Source organism: Siniperca chuatsi, linkage group LG17 (assembly GCF_020085105.1).
Source record: "Siniperca chuatsi isolate FFG_IHB_CAS linkage group LG17, ASM2008510v1, whole genome shotgun sequence".
NCBI lineage: Eukaryota > Metazoa > Chordata > Actinopteri > Centrarchiformes > Sinipercidae > Siniperca > Siniperca chuatsi.
In genome coordinates, this window is record NC_058058.1 from 11,220,596 (window position 1) to 11,243,755 (window position 23,160).

General features: G+C 38.3%; 1 protein-coding gene across 2 annotated transcripts; it reads left to right on the forward strand.

The window, feature by feature from the left end:
• The first annotated feature begins 2,781 nt into the window (after positions 1-2,781).
• Positions 2,782-23,158, forward strand: tuft1b (tuftelin 1b). 2 transcript variants are annotated; one of them, XM_044172636.1, is made up of 13 exons: positions 2,782-2,908; positions 3,791-3,847; positions 16,374-16,451; positions 16,556-16,654; positions 16,796-16,861; positions 17,064-17,129; positions 18,230-18,319; positions 19,197-19,307; positions 20,222-20,445; positions 20,832-20,937; positions 21,272-21,355; positions 21,607-21,701; positions 21,877-23,158. In XM_044172636.1, exons 1-13 carry the CDS (start codon positions 2,798-2,800, stop codon positions 21,947-21,949), a joined length of 1,260 nt encoding a protein of 419 aa, XP_044028571.1. In that variant the 5' UTR covers positions 2,782-2,797; the 3' UTR covers positions 21,950-23,158. The 2 variants fall into 2 exon arrangements, with proteins under 2 accessions (XP_044028571.1, XP_044028572.1); XM_044172637.1 differs by lacking the exon at positions 2,782-2,908 and adding an exon at positions 3,531-3,635.
• Positions 23,159-23,160: the final 2 nt, after the last annotated feature.

A 23,160-nucleotide genomic window follows, 5' to 3' on the forward strand; every position in this document is an offset into this window, starting at 1 on the left:
GTGTGTCCAAACAGGGCGATCAACCAGACTGAAGATTTTATACTTATAATGCCCCGTCAATATGGTTTTCCTCATAACAAGGCACATACAAAAGTCTATACATCTATGAATGTAAGACGAGAAATGCTCCCACAGCCCAAAAAGAAAGTTTATAAGCAGACTGATATGAACTGTCAGCATGAAGTGCTAATCCATGATTAGGGGAATCAGTCAGTAACTGGTCTTACAGTAGGAGCTGTTAAGGAAACAAGAGGTTTTGGCCTGTTCTTTTGCTTTTATTGTTCCAGGAGCTACCAGGTGCTGCAGGATGTACTGTAAACACAGCATCTTGTGCATATTTTTTCATATATATATTTTTATATACATATTAATAGTGTTGGAAAAGTGAGTTTTCACTTCTACAGAGTTGAAAGCATGTGCATGTCTGCACATGTTGCATCTGGATGTTGGATTTCAAAGGCACAGGGACTGACAGCAGACCTAACATATACCTTTAAACCTGAGGCAAGTTCACACCTTTACAGGGATACAGAGAATACAAGATCAAAGCTTGCTGTGGTCCTGCTGTTCTGTCTATGCTGCAGGTTTCACAGCTCTTCCTCTTACCACTGTTAACCAAGTCAGCCAGCCGGACGGTTTACTGTGAATGGGAATTTCATACTGTAGATTGTGAGGATGTTTAACTAAGTAAAACTGTGACATGCTGTGCATTTTACCAGTAGCCTGTAAAGTAAATACTGTTACTTTTCACAGTATAACCCTCATAGACTTTTTGGTGGCTCATTATAGTCAATTTAGTATACTGAGCAGGAGTATTACACTATCTAAATTACTGGAAGTGTAGCCTCAAGCAGTCCTTAAGTCACAAACTGACACAGAGAAGTCAGATGTGGCTTTCTATATAAGAGAGGGAAAATGTTGAGTAATTCATGTCACAAAAACTGGAGAGGATTTCATATTCAGTAATAAAACTGAAACTGTCCCCGAAAAACAACTTGACATTAAGAATGAGCGTTATGAAGATTTGTTCAATTAAAATAAAATGTCCTGCCTCAGTATTCTTGTTTCAGATCACTTTTCTCTCTTTTAGTGCAACTCAGTGACAAGTCAGCAACATGTTAGTTCTGGCTGAGTTCACCCCTCAGAGACACAGAGTCTGTAATCCTTAGTTGGTTTACTGTAATTACTGGAGACATCAAGCTGTAATCATGACTCTACCTCATCCATCGTTCTCTTTACTTCCCCTTCTCTTCTGTCTTCCCACGGTTAGGACTTTCCTTTCCCTTAAAGTTTCTGTCCTCTTTCCTTTTTAAAATAGTGCAATCCTCACTGATTTATTACTGTGATCCATCAATCAGAACCACCATGTGTCTAATTAGATCCAAATTTGTAGTTTAGTGGAGGCAATGAATGATGGAGCTTTTCTGTAGCACATCACATAATTTGCCGCTCAAAGTATTAGTGGTATGAAAATACATCCATAATGCGTGAGAAAGTGAGCAACTTGTACAACTTGGGTGATCAACATTCTTCATGCTGTTGGTTGTGAATTACAATTACAGTGCTGTCATGGTTTTCTACAGCAGCTCTGTTCTAACATGTACACGAATAAGCTTAGATTCGCATTTTAGCTCAGTACCCAACACACAGAATGTATTAGCCGCACAAGTTTCCTCACCACTGTCTAAAATGTTAAACACAGGAATTTTGCATGATAGCATTACCACAACTTCATGACATTCAACCCTTTCAATGAAAAAAAAATAGGTTTAAAATAATATGCATACTTTACATTGTACGGCATACAAAGATGGCTTCTGATCAAACAAAGGCTAAACCATTAGCCTACTAAACTAGTACATGTTTTTCAAAATGAGCTGCCTTTTGACTTTTTGTCATTCTTACCAGTAGTCTATTTGGTGCAGATGTGCTATATTTACTGTAGGTTAATGTATTTCAGTGATGTGTACAAAGGGACTACTTTTATCATGGAACAAATAGCTCTTAAATAATGTAAGTTATGTCTGAAACCAACATAATTACATGATGTCAAACAGCGGAAGAACATTGTAGTAAAATAATACAGTAGGCTTATATGGATTAACCTGATTTGGGTATTATAGTCTGGTCTTTCTATGGTAACAGCCTTTCATTTCATTTTATGCCACACCTGGTCTAAAACCATCAAGCAAGTAACAACAGGAAAATACATTCTGTCGTCACTTAGGTTGAGATAAACCTAAGTGTTAGGACATTTCTTTAACAGCTTTATGCTCATAACATGTTGATGGATAACTGTTGATTAAGGTTAGAAAACAAAATCAATAAAGTATAATAAAAGTATAAAATTTTTCCTCTACCAAAACTCTGTTTACTGCACTACTTATTTCTTCCTGGTTTGATCCATTATTCAGGAAAGATCACAATGTTCTCACACTGTCACAGCAACATTGTCGAATGCTTAAAGTAGGACACTTTCTCTGGGCTGATGTGCCAGACTTCATGTCGCAAAGAGTTTCAAGCCATATGCCACCAAAGGTAAATGAGTTCAGCCATAGGCCTAGCAGGAAAATAAGTAAGTGTAAGTGGCACCAGAACCACCTGACATGTGACAGGACTGTTATCAAACAGGACTATATCCTATTTGCAGGTCTGACACAGAATTAGCTGCAGCGCATGGGAAGCAGTTCACAGTTCCTGGAGGTTCCTGGTGCTGCACTGTTACTGACAGATACATTGCTGGAAAATGGGGAAGAGGTTGAACAAAATTTGTTGAAACAAGACAGAGAGACAGCATATGGGATCAATCTGGAAGAAGATCAGGCAGGTGACTGAGTACAAAATGCCGTGGTTCATCAGCACTCACACCAAATGTCTGCCGGATGGAGGTGTCATCAACTTCTCTGAGGTCAGACATGGTTTATTTCAGCCATATATGTTTTTGAGTAAATCAGTCAATAGAGTCTTATCTTAACCTATAATAATACATAATAATTGTTATATTTTGTATTATCAATCTGAATCTGCAAAGTAACCAGTAACTATAGGTATCAAATGAATGTAATGGGGTAAAAAGTTCAATATTTCCCTCTGAATTGTAGTGGAAGTATAAAGTAGCATAAAGTGGAAATACGCAAGTTCAAGTACCTCAAACTTGTAGTTAAGTACAGCTGTTGAGTAAATGTACTTGTTACTTTCCACCACTGGAAAAAAAAAGTGCAAAAAAATCACAAGTTATGTTAACCTAAACCAGTGTGTATAAATGTTTTGGCTTATATTCCAGATCACAGTGACAAATTAGATATACAGTTTATGAAATACATTTTATATACAAATGTGTGGTAGATCAAGAAGATTTATGTCTGTATCAGAACAATTACAAGATATGAAAACGATAGAAGAAGACAACAAAATTAAGAATGAAAACACCATTAAAAATGTTTTATCTGACCTGCATCTAAAATGATACAAAATGTCCACAATGACTTCTGCCTCCTCCATCCTGATTTATGATTCTGCACATTCCACTTAAATGAGGCGCAGGCATGTTGAAGACCTGCAGGGTTCAACTTTACCTGGACAGACAAGACAAGACAAAGAGAGAGCGGGACAGGCTCCGGGTGTCTCTTCACTCTGTGCGTTTTTGTATCTCTAACAGTTATTTGCGAGGAAGAGGAGATGTAAAGTTTCAAACAGTGACAGGACAGGAAAGAAAAAAACTGCCGACAGCTCTAATTTCTTATTTATTTTCATGTCTTGGCTTCACTTTCCCCAACTTCGCACTGAGAAGATGAGCGGCGGGGTGACGCGGACTGTGGAAAATGGAGAAGAGGATAACAAGACTAATGTGAGTGTGGATTAAAACTAACCTTGGCGTGAAGGTTTTCATTCAGAGACGCAAGTCGAATCCCTGTCAGGAAAATAACATATTCAGGGCTCCAGACTGCGACCATTTAGTCGTATTTTGCGACCATTTTTGGAGACAGTGCTACTAAATGTTTTAACTAGAAGCAACAGTGCGACTTGCAAGTTTTTGTTTTGTTTTTTAATCGTTATATCACGTGAAACACCAGGAGGGAGCGAGAATTGGAGTGTGTTTGTGTGAGCGTGTATTACTCATGTTGTGGGGACATAAATCTGTTTACACAGTCACATTGTGGGGGCTCGCCTTCCGTGTGTGTGTGTGTGTGTGTGTGTGTGCCTGTGTCCGGTCCGTAAGGGCTCTCGCTTGGCCCTTTGGTGACAATGAAACGAACTATCGATTCGTGTTTCAAAAGGAAAGATCATTCAGAGCCTCCCATTGTCGGACTGGCCATCGGGAGCAGCACATTACACAAAGCAACTCTGACTGTGTACCAGAACACCTCCTCCCCCTCAAGATCCTCAGACCAGTTCAGCTGTTAGTCAAGGTTTCGCAGCTGAAGCCGTAAGACAGAAGACAACAGGTGAGATGTGCAAAGGTTGTTGTTTGGCTAGCTGGCTATTTAGCTACATCGTCACTTCCTTTTGTTGAAACACGTTAAACTTTTCATAAAGTCCATGCGCTCGTCAATGTCACTTTTCGTGAACCGACCAATCACAGCCTGGATGGGGCGGGACCTTATAAATACATGTTACGCATGAATTGTTATGGTTATTGACAAGTCAGTACGTAGCGTTAACAAATTAGAGACTAACCGTCGATGTAGACCAACTTTTCTTGCATAAGGATTTAATGAAGGAACAAAAGCTGCAAAAATGCTAAATGTTGGTTGTGTGTTTCTTAAACTGATGAATTGTCCAACTGGAATTAATACTAGTGGTAGGTTATATACTATTATATGAAATTATAATGAATATACTCACATTATATAATGAATATATTAATATAATACTGACATTATACTATTATATTAACATTATACTATTTATTTAATGTTATAATATTCTACTAATAGACTGAAAGGTACTCATCCAGGTTGTGGATAGTGCATCTGCAGTGGACAGTAGATTTAGCCAGAGCCAGGATGCCAGTATGTGCTCCTTCTAGCCAGCCACTTCCCCTTATTATATTTTACATCTATTTTACGTTTTTTAAGTTATGTTATTGTTATAAATATTGTTCAGTAATCTTGTTTAGTCTACATAAAGTGTGGCGTGGAGGGTGAGGTTGGTGGTGTATCGCCGGGTTATATTTATTACCAAAGCATTTATCAGTAATACAGTTAAGATGGGAAAAAATATGAATGTGTTGCATTGCATGTCAATTTAAGTGCTGCTCCTAAATTTTCAGTAGGGAGCACCAATGCTACTAGTGGAAAAAAGTTCGTCTGGAGCCCTGTTAAATGTATCTGTGGTCCTCAATAATACTCTTATACTTTATATTTCCTGTGGTACCACTGGACTAACTTTATTACAGTGGGAGAGTGTGCCACAACTATCATAATTGTCAAATGTTAGCCGAGTATATGGACTGTGGTATTTTACTGAATTTTTTGGGTACATGTTCAGTTTTCCATATGAAAGTGAAACTCCAGAGAAATATAACATTTTCAAAAAATAGAATTACATTTTAACCTGTAAAAAAAAATTTAGGTCTATATGGCCTATATGAGACATTTGAAATACGATTGTTATGTAACATGAAAAGCAGATATTAACTTTTCATCAAACACGTGATGTCTGCATGCACTGTGAAAAAAAAAACTCAAAAGTGCCATTTCTTCTTTGGCATTACACACTTTAGTGTTACATTTAAAGACAATATATGTGAATGCAGATACAACACACAGTGTCATGTGACTTATGTTGTGTGATTAAGCGTTAACACAAGTGTTTGTTGTCCCAGAGCAAATATGATGATCATGGCAAACCGCCAATATTATCTTTCACATTATGAGGCAGATAGGAGCCTAGGGCTGGCTGTCTGTCTGTATTAACTGTACACTGTGACATTAGTCTTGTAATATCTTGAAGAGGTGGCTGAATTGAAATCAAATGGAAAGTAATCCATTATGCTTTGAAAGAGATCAAAGTAATGCCAAATGGTCACTGAATTCAATAGCTATTATTTGTATATACAAAAAGAAAATACCTCTTGCGTGTTATCTGTTATTACATATAATAAAATACTCATGCAGGTAAAATAGCAGGTGTGACTGTTGTTTTACACTGCTACTTGTTGCACACATTGAACGTGACTTACTGTATGTTTATCATTAACTTGTCCTAGTGACTGTATGTGTCATTGTGTACATGGCACTTTCACTGGAACGTTATCCTGCTTTTTGCCTTTGGAGAATTAGTGTGGAGCTCATATCAGATCAATGTTTAACATGTTTACACAGAAAAGAAAAGCCAGTGTACAGCAGTGGTTCCTCTTTCACAGAATACTTTCACATGTTGTAAGAATGAATTGATATGTTGAGACAAGTGAGGTCTGAATGCCCTGCTTCAAACATCATTAGAAGAAAATGAAATAATTGTACCCTCCAGCCGTGTTTTTATTGCTTAAAAATAATTGTAACATTTTAGGCCATTCTAGAACTTTATTAATTAAGTTAATCATTTGTGAAGGCGCGACTGCGAAAACAATTGACCTGACATTCCGGAATGTAGAATGTACAGAGAATTCCATGCCAGGAGTTCCAAAGAACTCAATACGAAAGTGCCAAGACTTGTTATTTGGGTAGTTAAAGAGAAGAATCCTCTTTTCATTGGCAGTCAAATAATGGGTTTTTTTCTGCCCTGTTCTTATTTGTGTAACATTTATCTGACTCACGCCCAGTTTGTGCCAATCTCTTTCACAATTTGATGCACAGTGTTGTCATTACACACTTCCTTGTAGATATCAAAGTGTAGTGGCTATTTACCAAAGGGACATAAATAAGAATTTGTCAAATGAAAGGTTAAACATAACTTTTTATCATGAATAAAGTAGCCTAATTCATTGGCCTAAACCATTGAGTTAATAAGTGTTATGTCCCATCATAATGGCACATGTGTGCCAGGATAGTGGCATGAATGAACACATAATTTGTTTATAAAGCTATCTGGCAGGAAGAGGAGAAATACATAGTCATGCCTAGACTAATACACACTTTGCAAGTGAATTTTTGGACGCTTTGATTAGCTCTAAATATGATAAAACAAAAACGAATAAATGATTAGAGGAGGGTTTTCAGACCTTTTCCTGGCTTTACAGTTTGGAGGGGATACTTTTTATCTATCATTGACTGTAACAGTGAATAAAGGCTCTATACAAATGAACTTGACTTGATCAGGTTGATACTATGAATTCAGCTTGCTAGCTAACAGACATTTTTTGGTCTGGTTCTTTTTTTTTGTGAGTCCTGTGATCTCACTGTAAACATGAGCTGTGACCTCTTTTGCAACCTGTTCTGCAAACCCCCATTTCCACTGGGAAACCTATTTCATCCCACTTAAGCACGTGTAGGAGTTTAACTGTTTTTTCTTGACAAATGACATTTAAGTTAATGTGTGTTCTGTCATAGCGTGAGAACATGCTAGGACGAGTAAGAATGGGCCATGCAAGGATATTATTAAAATAGATTAGCTGGATTGTTGTGGAGTTCTTTGTCAACTCTATGGTGTATTTAAATGGCTACATAAGAGAGAGCCTTTTGTGTGTGACACCGACATTGTTAAATGGCATGTTTGCCCTGCTCACATGTCAACAAAAGGATAAGCAACTATACATATATACAAATAGCTTGATAAATAACAGGGTGTTTAGTACACACCTGCACAAATTGGAAGTTTGCTCTTTGTGTAAAAGATAAGGAAACACGAAAAACACAAAAATGTAAGGTGCACTAGTAATAAAACTATTAGTCAATTGACAGAATTTAACAACAATTTTGATAATCAAGTAGGTGTTTAAGTCATTTATAGATGTCAAATATTCAGTGGTTCCAACTTCTCAAATGGCCTTTATCTGTTTTATATGATTATAAATCGAATATCTTTGGTTTTTGGACTGTTGGTCTGACAAATGTCCCCTTGAGCTCTGTGCAGTAATGATGGGCATTTTTCTTTCATCTTTAGATAAAACAAGGGATGCAACTGATGATTATTTTCTTAATTAATCTGCCCATTGCAATTTCCTGAAGCCCAAAGTGATGTCTTCAAATACCTTGTTTTGTCTGACCAACAGTCCAAAACACGAAGATATTCAGTTTACTATCATAAAATACTAAGGAAACCATGAAATTTACACATTTCAGAAACTGGAACCTGAGAATTTTGATATTTTTTCTTAAAACAATTATACAAATCAATTAATCAATTATCATAATATTTGCTGAATAATTTTCTGTTGATTGGCTATTCGATTAGTCGACTGATTGTTGCAACTCTAGATAAAACAAAGAATAATTTATCGGAAAAAGATTAGTAGATATAAGATCATTTCAGTGATGGAAGTTTAATGTATTAAGTTTAACGTTTTACGTTACGTATTACATTTCAGATGGTCTGAGACTCATGGACACACACAAACATGAACATATTTGGACTGTGGCATCTGACCCTTGTTTGCACAGTTTACACTGCACACACTCACTGTGCCAGTGACTGTTATATAAAGACGCTTCATTAATCTCTCTTATATAACTCACACCACACATTCCTCAGAGTGCTGCTACCTATCACTGTCACTATGTGGCAGATAAATGAAGCCTTCTTCATTCCACAGTTGTATCTATTGGTCACTTATTGTCCCAAGTAAGTTATATGTTAGTGTATATTTGCAAACATTTAGGCTGGTTTAACTTAGTCACTAATTTACTCTGAATGATTGTGACTGTGTGATGAAGATAATAGCCTCTGACCTCTGAATTGTTGCCCAGATCTTTCATTTTTTTTAGCAATTCAAATAAAATGTGAAAAAAATGCCAAATCAGTCTAATTATCAAACTATAAAGATAATACATGGCTTTCAAACTGTTATGCAGTTTAGATTCATCATCATCAAACTTCTTTGTTTAGGACTGTGTATAATCTAATCAGAGAAATGTTCCTTCCAGTTCTTTCCATTGTGCATTTGGCATTGCAGTCCTGCAGGGGAGGCTAACAACTACATGCCTCCTTGGACTGGCACTCTAGCTCTCTAACTGGAGAACAATCTGGAGGGAAAAGGGCTGGGCAGCTGGTGGAGCCTCACCCAGCCATGTAAGGCAAGACAACCGTGTCTTCCCACGCACTTAGTCACACACACACAGACGGTCTGTATCACAGCTGCCTGAACATCTTCGGGAAGAGTCCCGGACAGCCTCGTCTGCCCAGGTAGATATCAGAGAGATCCTATGTGAGATAAAGTAAAGGCTTTGCATTTGGGTGTGAAGTGCATGATGGTACTTGCGGTTGTAGTTTCTATCTGCTTTATGATTTACAGTCAAGTGTTTGGTTATATGATTCATTGGAATAGATTTTCCTTGTGAACTTGTCATACTTAAAATAAAGAGCTCGTTTCCCACACACAGATTAAACCAGTCAGAAAACAGATACTTAAAAATATTATATTCAAAAAGAGACATTCATTTACTATTGCCCTTTCTTGGCAACACACTAAAGACAAACATCATTTTGTGTGAGTTTATCTTCATTATATTTTATTTGGCACAGACCACCTGAATGCAAACATTGCCACTGAGCTTGTCAGATAAAAAACAACTTTAAAACTTTTTAGAGTCAGCCTCCCATTTATCAGTTACTTCTTGTGCTATGAAAAGGTGACTCAGTTTTTGTTGTATTGGTTACACATACTGTTGGCATTCATCAGAAGGGAAGAGTTTATAATTAACGTGTGACGTGTGATGGTTTGGAGCAGGATTTGCTGATATCAACAAGTTACCAGTGTTTCATGACTTTTCTTATCATTCATAGCGTGTGTAGCCGTGTTGCTTCGTTTTGACTGCACTCAGAGATGGATGGATTTCACACTTTGCTGTGATCTCTGTTGCCACTTGGAATGGGAATTTAGATACTGGTGTTGGTGCAAATAGTGATCTACTATCTGTGAATATACACAAAATCTTCAGTAGAAGAGTACATAGATTTATAGCTCTGGTTGACCCTTTATTCATTGTTGTTCTTCAGTAACAGTCAGCCTGTACAGCTGAGTACAGCAATGATATCATTTCCAAATCAGTAAACAGCAGTCATGGAGGAGTTTGTAGCTTGATAACTGGGATTGGATGGTCCTGTATTGATTGTGGGAGGTCACTGACAGTATGAGGATGCTCTTGTAGCCTGGATAGTGAGGTGAAACAGTGACATCACCTCCAAATCAGTAAACATGATTCAGATGTTTAATTGATTTTTTTCATATCAGCTACAGGTCTAATCCAGTATGGGTGATCTGATCTGCAGTGTTGTTTTTTTTCTCCTGAATACCTGACTGTCGAAGATAATAAGATATTATCTCCTCTGCTGAACTCTACTTCAGTCTACTCTGTTACACTATTCAAGTCTCTGCTCTGCTTTAAACCACATTATTCTTATGTACTCTAGTCTGTGCTACCCTATTCTTTTATTACGCTTCTACTCAACTCAGTTTTCAATCCCTGTACTTCAGAGCTGAAACAATTAATCGATTAATTGAGTCAGTCAATAGAGAATGTAGTTATTTTGAGAATTAGATTAATCGTTGAAGTCATTTCTCAAGCAAAATGCCAAACATTGCCTAGTTCCAGCCTGTCAATCATGAGGATTTGCTGCTTTTGTTTGTCTTATGTGGCAGTAAACTGAACATCTCTGGATTTTGGACTGTTGGTCAGAAAAAACATTTGAAGACTTTTGCTTTTAGGAAATGATTATGGGTATTTCTCTCCATTTATGGCAATTTATAGATGAAACCATTACTCAGTTAATCAAGAAAACAATCGGCAGATAAATTGACACTGAAAATAGTCAGTTGCAGCCTTACTGTACATTACTATGTACATTATTGATTTGTACCCCCACCTCAGAACCAGTAAATAGGAGGTAGAGAGGAGTAAAAATGTGTAAATAAGCTATAGCACTGTTTTGTCCTCCTGCCCCGTTATCTGACATGACAAAAGCAGGACACTAGAGACAGAAAACAGACTCTCCCTCCCTGAGTTTATATGTAAACATGAAACTCATGTCATATAAAAGATATAGAAAACCCAGCGAAAACCTAGCCTTTGTTTTCTCTGTGTTTTCTAAGTGAATCTGAGGTTACTCCTCCTAGATGGGAAAGGACATATAAATGGAAATTAAGCTTTCCCTTAGCTGCACAGACAAGCCTAGTGGAGCAGCACTCAGACATTTCTCCCTCTTTGCCTCAACACTGGAGGTAGATATTTATTGCACTGTAAATGCACAGAGCAGATAAAAGGGCTGATCACATTACGTACATTAGAAGTGTGAGTTTGCACATGTTTCTGCAGCAGAGAAAAAATATGGTATAACCTGTTTACTTAGAAAAACACCCTCATAACCATAAGTCTGTTGTGTTTTTCTTGTCAATACATGAATGTAAGAGCTGTTACGTCGGAACTTGACAACAGTTAACAGTTGCTCATATGTTAATTGGACAGGCGAGGACCGCAAAAGTACGAAGTGATTTCATGTTTAATTTCACCTTGGAACATGATCACATGTACAGGCTATTTGGCCTGTAATGATACCTAATAAGCATCTTTTGTATGAGTGGTTCCTAATCAACCTCTCTTTCATCCATAATCATTGGTTGGGACTGTTTTCATGGCGCTCTGCTGTTGACCTCTGCAATATTTGTCGACTGCAACGTGAGCAATCAAGGATTTTGAGGCATCAATAAGACTCTTGTTTCTCTGAAATTTGGTGACACATTTGATAATAAGCAGAGATTGCTTTGGTGTTCAGCATTCAGTGCCTGCACCACAACAATATGATCTTATAAGGGCAACATTGTGGTCTGCAGTTTCCCATATTTCTTTAGTTTATTCCAAAAATGCTGCTGTTGCTGTTTTTACACACATAAAATACAACACAGGATTTTTCCAAGGAAAGAGGAAACGCTTCATAGGCATTCAGTACAGCACAAAAGAAACTTGAACTTGGCATAAGCTGGGGCACTGTCAAGGATTCATTTGCAGACACTTGCCTGTAATTTACTTACAATTTAGTTTTATGAATAAGCAGATTATTATTTGTAACCTACATGCCTGAAATATAAACATGTCTTTGGCTTCCAAAGACACACAGAAGAATTGCATGTGTTTAGGGGCAGAACATTGTGTTTCTGTGTACAGTAAGCACCTCCCAGGGCGTGTCTGTCCCACAATCCTCTGTGTATCTCTTCTCGAGAGAAGCCCTCAAGCGGTCCCTCACTGAGATCACAGAGTGAAATGTTGGCCTGCCTGTCACTGCCTCAGCTCTGATGGTTTTCAAATGTAGCAATTACACCCAACGAACTGCCATTCAAGCTAAAACATTTAGCCTGTGTTTGACTTGCAAAGCAGAGAACTGGTTGCTGACGTACATAACCAAATGTGTTACCCACCTGTGACATGCTGTTTTGAGCACCAAGTATCATCAGTGTAAACAGAGTCCTCCTCCTTTCATCCAGCTGGAGTCTTGCGCTCCTTCAGCTCGGAACACAGTCTGCCCATCGAGTGTTATATGGAGCAGGATGTGGGCACAACAGTCTCTGATTTCCCATTGGTTGGCCAGACTGAGTCCCATTTCGTCCAGGCCAGACATTAGCCATGAGCAGCTGTAAGTCCAAGCTGGGCCAGCATGGCTCCTATCCCGGCTCTTCCTCTCCTCCTGGGGCGATCACAGCACCCTCTGTTGTGCCTGGTCCGGTTGATCTCTCTCAAGGTCCGCTGCTCTTTAATCCAAACCCCGGTTTCCTTTTCCGATGATGACGATGATGTATTTCTGTCATAAGTGTTTCTGCAAGCCGGGGGAAAAAACATGAAAAAACAAAAATTTAACTAGCAGAGTTTGAAGGAGCTACAGGCCGCAGCATCTGCCATTTGCAGCCGTTGCCATAGTCAAAATCTTCTAATGCAGTCTATTTGAACAATTTTGGCTTAGCCCTTTAAAACAAATCCTATCAGACATCATTTCATGATGTTTCAGCAATAAACCCGAAAAAAATAACAGATTGAAACTAAAATGTAGCGAAGTTTGAAGGAGCCCTTGGCTATGCATGTTCACACACACACACACACACACACACACACACACACACACACACACACACACACACTCTCTCTCTCTAAAAGCATAAACAGTTTCCACCCATTCATATGCAGGTTTATTTGTGTATCACAGTGGCATGCGCACGCACACACACACACACACACACAAAGAAAAACATATGTTTTATCTGCATGTATCTATTTTAGTAATTTTCTTGACATTTAATAGGAAGTTTTTGCTTATATTGAACTGAGATGATTAAAACAATATTTTTACCATTCTGCACATGTTTCAAGATTCATCATAATTTGCTGGTGCCAGGCATCACATGATTGTTAATTGCCTAATATCATGAAAAGAGCAACAGACTGCAGTTATAAATTCCCATCTTCTGTGCAGGGTGTTGCTATTGAGCCAAGTTGTCACATAGAGCGGTAACATTCAGCCAGCTGATGAGTTCCTTTCTCAATTTGATTTGGCCTGATGACTGGCACTTGATGTGTGTCAGCGACTGCACTGCCATGGTGTTACTTGGAAGGCAGATACAATAAAGGGGTTTTCCCAGGAAAGGATTGGTTCACAGGTTCACATGCGGTATGCGACCTGAAGTTGTAATTGCAACATTGTCTTCACACGTAAAGGTGACAACAGACTGTGGTATGTAGAGTCAGTGCTTCTTTATCATTCCTACACTGTAACCACAGGTGTTGTTCAAGGGAGTGTTCAGGGAGCAATTAAGAGTGTGTAAAATGGCTTTATTAAGTGTACACTGGGTACACATGTGAACAACATCACAGACAAAATGTTTATTGGGTGACCAAACAATGTGACATTAATGTGACATGTGATGTTATAGAGCAAGTACTTAAAGGGTGTGAATGTGAAATATTATGCAGGTGAAATTAATAAGACAAAGAAGATTCCTGACGTTATTTGAGACAGGGGAGCAACATCTGTTTCTCTTATATTTTATGTACCTTGCAAGAGTACCACCTGCCTGTGAAACTTGTAAAAATACCTCTCTGACTGAAAATAAAAAGCCAGTCCTGGAAAACACATTTTTAATGAGTGAAGTTTCAGCTTCCACCAGTAAGCATTAACTGTAAACACCCTACCAAAGCTATATTCTATAGAAGAAAAACAACATGCAACATCATCACTTAGACTTACTATATTTTGGCTCAGTCAAGTTATCATAATAATAGTTTGGGTGTGTCACTGAGGATTCCCTCTCATTCCCATCTAATTCTAGACTAAGACTAACAAACAAAATCAACGAAGTTTTTACGATAATTACAGTCCAAACAACTACAGGACATTTTGTTCATGTTTTTTTTTTTTTTTTTTTTTTTTTTGGCTATTAAATTATGTGCCATTTATACAGCTTGGCTTTTGGTCTGATTGCTATTCTCTGTAGCTCACACCCACACAAAGTTTAATTAAGGCCACTGATGATAGCACTCACAGCTGCACCATAAAGAGTTTTCAGAGGCATCCGCCCCGAATAATTACTGATAATATCAATTCAGTCTTCACCTCATGTACTGTAGGGTGGAGGCACACTGCATACAACAGCTATTAAAAATACACAGACATACGTGTGTGAGCACACACGTGCATGTATATATACGAACACATAACACCACGTAGAGGCTTAGAGGATTATGTATAATTTAGCTTGTGATAAGATAAAAATCAACTGTGTTATGTAACTCACTTGTACCTGGAGTTTTATCCTCCACCTGATTTGTCAAAGGGCAAAATGGTTTGTTTTCTTTGCACATTCACAGAAAAAGCAACACAATTTGTGTGGGGCCATACCGCCACTTACTTAAATGGGTATAGGATTATGTATAGAAGGTTGTACTTTGTTATGTAAAAAAATATCTAGTAAAAATATCTAGTCAGCTGAGTTTAAGAGAATTTGAGCTTTTTCCACTGTCATCTCATTTTTTTTAAATGCCCAGACATTTTTTACCTTCCTATTCCACCGTCTAATTATTAATATATTATTATTATATCATTATTCACTATCTATTAAATTAATTGTTTGTAACATAAAGTGTGAATAACTGCAGTCTTTGTCTCAAAGTTCAAGAGAGTTTGTTTTAAAATTGTAGAAATGTATTTTACAATTTAAAAAAAGGAGGATCCAAACAAAGGGCACACTTAAAGGGCAACTTTACAAAATGACAAGCCATGAATGAGTCATCATAGTGGATCTGGAAGAAATAACTTCTGATATTAAAGTTAAGGCTGGTGAAACAGCATCAAAGTCTACTGGGGAAAAAATATAAACACAAAACAACATTGAATAGAACAGAATAGAACACACGCACCTACAGAAAATAATAGAATAAAATAGAATGGACATACTATACCAATAGAATAGAATGCACATAATGTACCTAGAGAATAGAATAGAATAGAAATAGAATAGAATAGCATAAAATAGAATATAGTGCACATACCAATATAATACACATACCCACTGAACAGAATAGAATGCACAAACCTACAGAAAAGAGTAGAATGCACATGTGTACAGAATAGAATAGAACAGAATGGAATAAAATAGACACACCTACAGAATAGAATAGAGAGGAACAGAATAGAATACACATACTTACAGAAAAGAATAGTACACAAGCCTTTTGAATAGAGTATAATACAATAGAATAGAATAAACACCCAATCCTGTGGGCCAAAAGAAAGTCAGTCCATCTGTGTTTATTTCTGTGGTGTTGACCTAAATATTTTCTAAACTATTTTAAAGTGAGGTTGTCAAAGATGCATGAGAGACAATTCTCACATTATCTGTTTTTGTTGCTTAGGCGACAAAGTTGAGTTGGGAGTGACTCAGCAGTCACGGATGTTTTGAGTGTTGGTATTTTTGGCCCCTATTGGACTGGACTGGTTTCATTTTGTCCAGTGAATAGCGTGGAGAGACTTTGCCCCGAGGGTGCAATGGAAATGTCTCCTCAGTGTCGGTTGCTAGGTTTTACAGTCTAACTGTGTGGCATCCACGTAGGAACTTCAGTATGGGGAAGTTTTATGGCAAAAAGTACCCTTTTCTTTCCCTGCTCCACCCTCTTTCTCAGAGATGACTTTCATTTTAAGCCCCTCTCCTTTCTCTTCATTGGTTGTTTTTCTCATAATCCCCACAGCTCCATTTAGTCATCTAGTTCCTCTTGTGCTCTCATCTTTCATTTCAGGTCCGATGCAGGCGGCTTAGACTAACTCTACAAGATCAGGATCAGTCAGGCTGCACCTCGGAGCGGCACGGCAGCAAGGTACAAAATCAAAGAGAAAACCTGTTTTGCCATGTTGTTTACTGGATGAAAGAAACAAACATAGAATGGGACATTTACTAAACTTTTTTTTTGATTGAATGTAGGAGAGCAGCATAGCAGTAGTGCTGCCACATAAACCACAGGAGCAGGAAGAAGTACTTGAGCTCATCACTCCCACAGAAGAAAAAATTGAAGTCATTAAGGTATGTGAGCTTGTTTTGGTGTAACTATGTTTGTTTGTATAGTTGTATGCCTGTACGAGCCACTCCACCCTTCGTGCCTATCTGAGGTATTTGTGTGCTCACCTGTATCATCTAACACACTCCCACCGTTTTGTTATCCAGGTTTACCTTCAATCTCCTCCAGAGAGTGTCAGGATGCTGACGGACGAGGTGTCGCAGATTCAAGAGGTCAGTGTGCGACAGACGGAGTTGAGCAACACTTTCTACAGCCGCATTTAGACAATGAGTCAACATTCAACTGCTAGTGGAGAGCTAGAGAGCGTGTGTGTTTCTTAATAATGTGAAGTGGCTGGGTTGAAAAAGGTGATCCACAGTAGTGTTTCTGCACAGCACACATGTTTTTTAATGCATAATGTGTTTTTGTTGATAGGTGAGGTACTGTCTGAAGTCTCTGAGAGAGCAGATGGCAGCCAGGCAGAACAGTAACAACTACAAGGTACACACCCCTCGGCGTCAAAGTTAAAGATGATTTTCTGAATGTAGTGCTGAAACAATTAGACAAATAATTGTTTGGTCAATCAACAGAAAATTCATTGACAGCAATTATGATTCTTGATTTATCTTTTCAGTTTCTTTGCAAAAATGCCAAACATTTGCTGGTTCAAGCTTCTCCAATGTGAGGATTTTCTGCTTTTCTCTTGTATATGTGACTGTAAATGTAAAATATTTAGGTTGTGGACTGTTGGTCAGACAAGCAATTTGAAGAAGTTGCCTTGGGCTTTGGGGATTTTTTTTAAGCTGAGAGAGCTGAACACACAACAACTTAAGAAAACATGAGCAAAATATACACAAAACATAAGCAAATCAGGAAAATATCTCCACCACTTTGACAAAACATACATCACATTTAGAAAGACCAATATGACACATATATGGCATAAAGACACACGCTGCAAATACAGAGGCAAGTTCTAACATTCTGATTTTGTGATTCCCATATTATTACCTACCAGTAGCCTTTAATTGATTACTATCTTGTTCATCAGTTTTAGTGCCCCCTGGAAATTCTTATTGTGGTGTAACTTTCATTCTGTTGTCGGAAGTAAGTAAGTAAAACTTTATTTATACAACACTTTTTAAAACCAGGGTTACAAAATGCTTCATAGTTACAAAAAGGATTTAAATCAAATACATGCAAAAACGGTTAAAGAATAAGAGCAAATCAGGGCAAGGAAGCATCAGTAACACTCAAAAAAATATATTTAACAGGAAGGCAGTGTAACAAAGCCAGCACCACGATAATCTGGAGTCGTAGATAGTAATCATGCAGCAAAACTTTTAACCAGTTGTAGACATGTTACAGGTTTTTGGCTTAAACAAGAACACAATGCATTACAAATGCAGCTGTGCAGAACTTGAAGTGTTTCTCAATGTGTGTGTTGTCAAAGGGATGAAGATCCTTTCCTTCATCTGCTTGTGTTTTCGTAAGTTGCTGTGCAGTGATCTCTCTCGGCCATTCTAGTATTTGTACATTTTACGAGTAAAAGGAGAAATAAAGCACTAACTCCACTAACCAGACACTGCTCTCTTCTTCAGTATCCAGTCAATGGCTTCAGAGTCAACGTGGCCAGCAGCCAACCAGCTGTCACCAATGGCAACACTGTTGTCATCGAGTCAGACGCTCATGTAAGCTAACGACAATTCAGCCTTCTCTCTTCGGAGGAGTGTTTGCTGTGGCTTTTATGATCAGATTATTCATCAGTTTAATATGAATTATTTAGCATTTAACTAAATTATAAAGAGTACGATCTAGACCTGCTCTATAGGAAAAGTAAGATGAGATAATGCTGTTATGAATTGGCACGATATAAATAAAATTGAATTGAATGAACCATGGGAAAAGGCAGAAGCCAATTTCAGCTGAAAGTAGTTTGAATGCATTTAAATTTGTATTTAAATGACAGACATACCATTCCAGCTGTTTCGCACTCACACTTTGGTAATGTAAAATGGTGCCAGGCTCTCTGAAGCTGATAACAAAGCTTACCACACACAGCGCAAGGGCTCACTTACATTCAGACTAATAGCGCACACACGAACACACTGCCCCCACACACACAATATTGTATTTCCCATGCATTATTCTAGACTCAGCACATCATAACATCTCCTGTAACACAACACCATTATCTACCAAGGAAGTAGTGTCAGAGCAGGGAGGTATTGTGGCTATCCATATCTAGTAACCTGTGTGTGTGGTATGTAGGTAACCCAGGGTCAATTTACCTTAATTTTGTCAGATTATATAGCAATACAAAGTATTTTGTCCACCTAAAGGACAGCCCCAAGATAAAAATTATCTCTGCACTATATAACAGACGTCCTGCTTCTTGTCTAAATGCAGGCTAGCCCAAACAACCTTTTAAACATAGCAAACGTAGCAAATGGCCTATCAGCAGCCTCTTTTATCTGTTTGTTAGCTCCTGCCTTGCCCTGAGGTTCAAGTAGTTTGCCAGATTAAGCCTAATTGAGCATGTCACTTTCTGTCTGCCTGCACGCTCAGGTTGGGGATAATCAGGAGGAGAGCGTGAGGCTCAGGGAGGCCACCAAGCGTCTGTATGCACAGCTGAAGGAAATGGAGAAGAGGCATCAGGAGGAGAGGGAGATACTGCAGGTCTGTCTCACTAGATGAGTAACATGACACGATTTCCTGTCTGCACCTATGACTCACTCCTCTGCTGCTCTCTTGTTCCTTTAATCATCCTCATTATCTGTCAGTCTTATCTTTGGATTTCATCCCTCATCCTGTGATCCTCCACTGTTTGGGTCTTTGCTCTACAGTGCATTCATCTGTCAGGTCATGTGGGGACACTGCACACAGACTAACATTTTACCATAGGCTGATCTGCCATGTACTATCCCTATGGCCTTGTACTTAAACCCTCTTTATTGTGTTAGTAGCACCAACACAGTTATATTGATACAATAGGCAGACACGTAGAACCATTTGCATAGTTTGAATCCTAACTTGTTTTCAGTCATTTTATTCATCTTAGTTGCATGTCATCAGCAAATAGATTCAGTGATTCAGACAAGATTAAGTAATTTGGACATTTGGAGCACTCACTTTCGGTTTTACTTCCAAATAAAGTGGCTAAACTGTCGGCTTGTTTTAAAACGTTGTCTCTTGCCCTATCTGATTTTGTTGAAGCGATAACGCTGCATTCTGAGATCTCAGCAACTAGCAAGTGTGTTCAATGTTATTATAACCAATAGAAAAAAAATGGCCAAAACTATTCAATTAAGAGCCAAGTTATAATAAACCTAACTCATCTTTTAAAGCCCCTGCGCATCAATAGTCACCTACACTGGTGTTTTCACTTATGTTGCCTGATGAGAGCATGATGTGGGCGTGTTCAAATTGCACTTGGACCTGGAACAACGTCATATCACATAAATCCCAGCATAGCCCCAAACAACTTCCACCTGAGTTTTTGAAAACACCTGTTTCGGTGCACAGAGCCTTTAATAGTGTACACATCACTTCTTACTTAGTACTTAGTTCTTGCTCTGTGGCTCTCCTCACAGGCCAAGTCAAATGAGTATTGCGTTCGTCTGGCTGAGCAGTCTGAGCAGCTGCAGAAGGCGGAGAAGCAGTCGGAGGAGAGGGGTCAGCAGGTGGAGGAGCTGCAGAGGCTGCTGGGAAGCATGGAGATCGAGAGCGGCATCCTCAAAGACAAGATGGCGGCAGAGGAGGCAGAGCTGCTGCAGCTTAAAGCAAACAGGGAGAAAGGGGTGGAGAAGAAGGAGAGGTGAGATGAGAAACAAAATGATGAGCCAAAGTACAATCAGTGGTGTGAATAAGAAGTAGTTTTTTTGTTTTTAACAAGCCAAGTCATCTCAATAAACCCAATAATGTTATTTGTTTCACTATTACTTTTATTAGTTGCCCTGCAAATATAGGTTAGTTCATCAACTTTTATATCCTCTAATATGAGAATATATCCCTAAATATGAATTTGTTAGTTTGATTATTTAATTGACAACTTGCTTCACAGGATGTAAAATTCAAATCATACAAATAACCTCCTCTAATCAAAATTACAAAATAACTTCTCCTGTAAATTTCTTAGTGTATGGCTCTATACTTAATATGCATCAAATTGCTATTAGTTTTCCTATATTTGTGTGTTTGCAGGTGTGCAGAGCTGGAGAAGGAGGTGGCCGTCCTGAAGGAAAAGATTCATCACCTTGACGACATGTTAAAGAGTCAGCAAAGGAAAGTCCGCCACATGATCGAACAGGTATTTATGCACATAAGCACAAGCAGGTTGATTGGTAGTGCAAGGTTGTGCACACACACACACACACGCACACACACGCACAATGCAAATGAGCTCTCCAGCGCCCACAAAGGCACAGGAAGCCATTAATGAGGAAATTAGATTTTGAGGAGGTGGACACATAAAGAGTAATTGATTTTGAGGGAGTGGAGCCAAGAGGAAACGTGTGGTGAAACAAAACTCACTTGTCATGAATAAGTGATGGTGCATCTGCTCCTGTCGGAAAAGTGAGCTGTGTTTCTCCTGAGCATCTCACATTGTTTGTTTGTGTTTGTTTGTTTTGTCAATAATACAGCTGCAGAACTCCCGGACGGTGATCCAAGAGAGAGATCGAGTCATCAGGGATTTGGAGGAGAAGGTGGCTTTCCTGGAAGCTGAGGTCAGGAGCCTCATATAACTGCAGTTAGAATCTGAATGAATCCACTAAAGGCTTGATCCTGATTTATTACTGCTATGACTGAATTTTCTTCTGACATTTTTATATAGTACATTATATGTATTTTTAGTTGTCTTTTCTGTGCTAAAGCTAAAAGCACCACACTCCAATCAACTGAAAGCTAAAAAGTTGTCTTGCATGTAAAACACACAAGGACAGACAATGTAATGTCTTTAACCCCTTTCTGTCTGCAGAACAGAGAAATGCATGACCACATGGAGTACTTCCTGGCAGGCAAGGACCCGCCGCCCCTGACGTCCACTGAGAACAAGCCAGAGGTTGTTTACAGGTGAGCAATCACTTCCCAATTTCCATTCCTGCTCATTTTGTTATTCACAGTAAGATGCTGACTTCATCCAACTGAGAGGACGGCTGACTACAAGTCATGCTACAGTCAAATATTCAAGTAAACCTCCATGACATTCGCCATGACATGACGTTTTTCAATTTCCCCCTCTGTACAGTAAACCACTCACACCGACGACACCGACCAACAAGGCCCTCCCATTCATCAAAGTCATTGAGATCAAGTCCTGAATGGAGTGTCAACCAAAAGAATGACCAGATGTAAAATACAGTGTAAATATATATTTAACCACCTACCAGTATATAAAACGTAGGTCTGCAGTGTTTAAAAAAGGCTGGCTTAACAGACCTCATGGTGACAAAGCACATTGGTCTTTCGTTAGTACCTCATAGTTAGTTTTGAGGCTGTTCTGTATACCTTTACTGGCTTTCTCAGTGTCAAACAGAATCTTAAAAAGTAAAGGGTTATTCAAAGTTGGATCCAATGGTAGGAAGAATCCTAAATTTAACTGAACTTCTTAAATATACATAGACACAAATCTGTGCGTCACATACTTTGTCAGCAAGTCTTCAAGATGCAGTGGCAGTAGGAAAGAGTTCAGTAAAGTTCTGTGTTGTAAAGTTTCCCACCTCCACTTCTTTCCCATGCAGAATCTTAAATAAGCTGTTTCAACAGGTCAGTGTAAAAGGTGGGTCAAGATTAAAAACTATTATTATTGTAAACATCCACATTGACAAATGAGTGTTTTCAGCACTTCTTCATACTACAGCCTACTCGATCACAATCCTAAGCAGCAGCGTTCAGGGTCAGATTCCTCAGTGCTTTGCACCACATTGCCAATGGCAGGCATGCAGTTGGTTATGTCAACATTGAAATATGATTTATGTTTAACTTAAATATATTTCTCTGACACTAGAGTGGGTCAACTATAATAAGAGTGATAATGCTATTTTATATATATATATTGACCTGCTTTTCGTTATGCTGGAAAATCTATATTAGAGGCTACTTGTAGAGATAGAGGCTAGTTGATGTAAACATTTTAATTCTCATACGCTGCCTCAACACCCTTATTATATATCCTGTTTTGTGCTAAAAGGTTACATATTTAAAATAATAACTCTGATTTAACTGATAAACTTGCTTACTTAGATAATTATGCATTGTTTGTATGGACTTTGCTGTTTTTTTCTGTATAATACTTTCTGTTGCAATCCAGGATGAACATTTTTATAAACTGAGTAACGATTCACTGTGAACATTGTAGATAGATTCATTGAAGTTCAGTCTGTGTCCTTTTATTGTAGACTTTGTCAAATATAATGTAATATCTGGTTTATCTGACTCATGTGTTGTAACTTTTAGCATCTGTTATTGTATCTTTACTCTATAACCTTGTACTGCCACCTAGTGGAGATATTAAAGACACTGAATATGAAGA

Excerpts from the sequence above, each read along its gene's own strand:
- tuft1b (XM_044172636.1), top strand. The coding sequence starts at position 2,798 with ATGGGATCAATCTGGAAGAAGATCAGGCAGGTGACTGAGTACAAAATG. Across the intron at positions 16,655-16,795 it reads AAAAAATTGAAGTCATTAAG|GTTTACCTTCAATCTCCTCC; the intron begins GTATGTGAGCTT and ends TTTGTTATCCAG. Across the intron at positions 17,130-18,229 it reads AGAACAGTAACAACTACAAG|TATCCAGTCAATGGCTTCAG; the intron begins GTACACACCCCT and ends TCTCTTCTTCAG.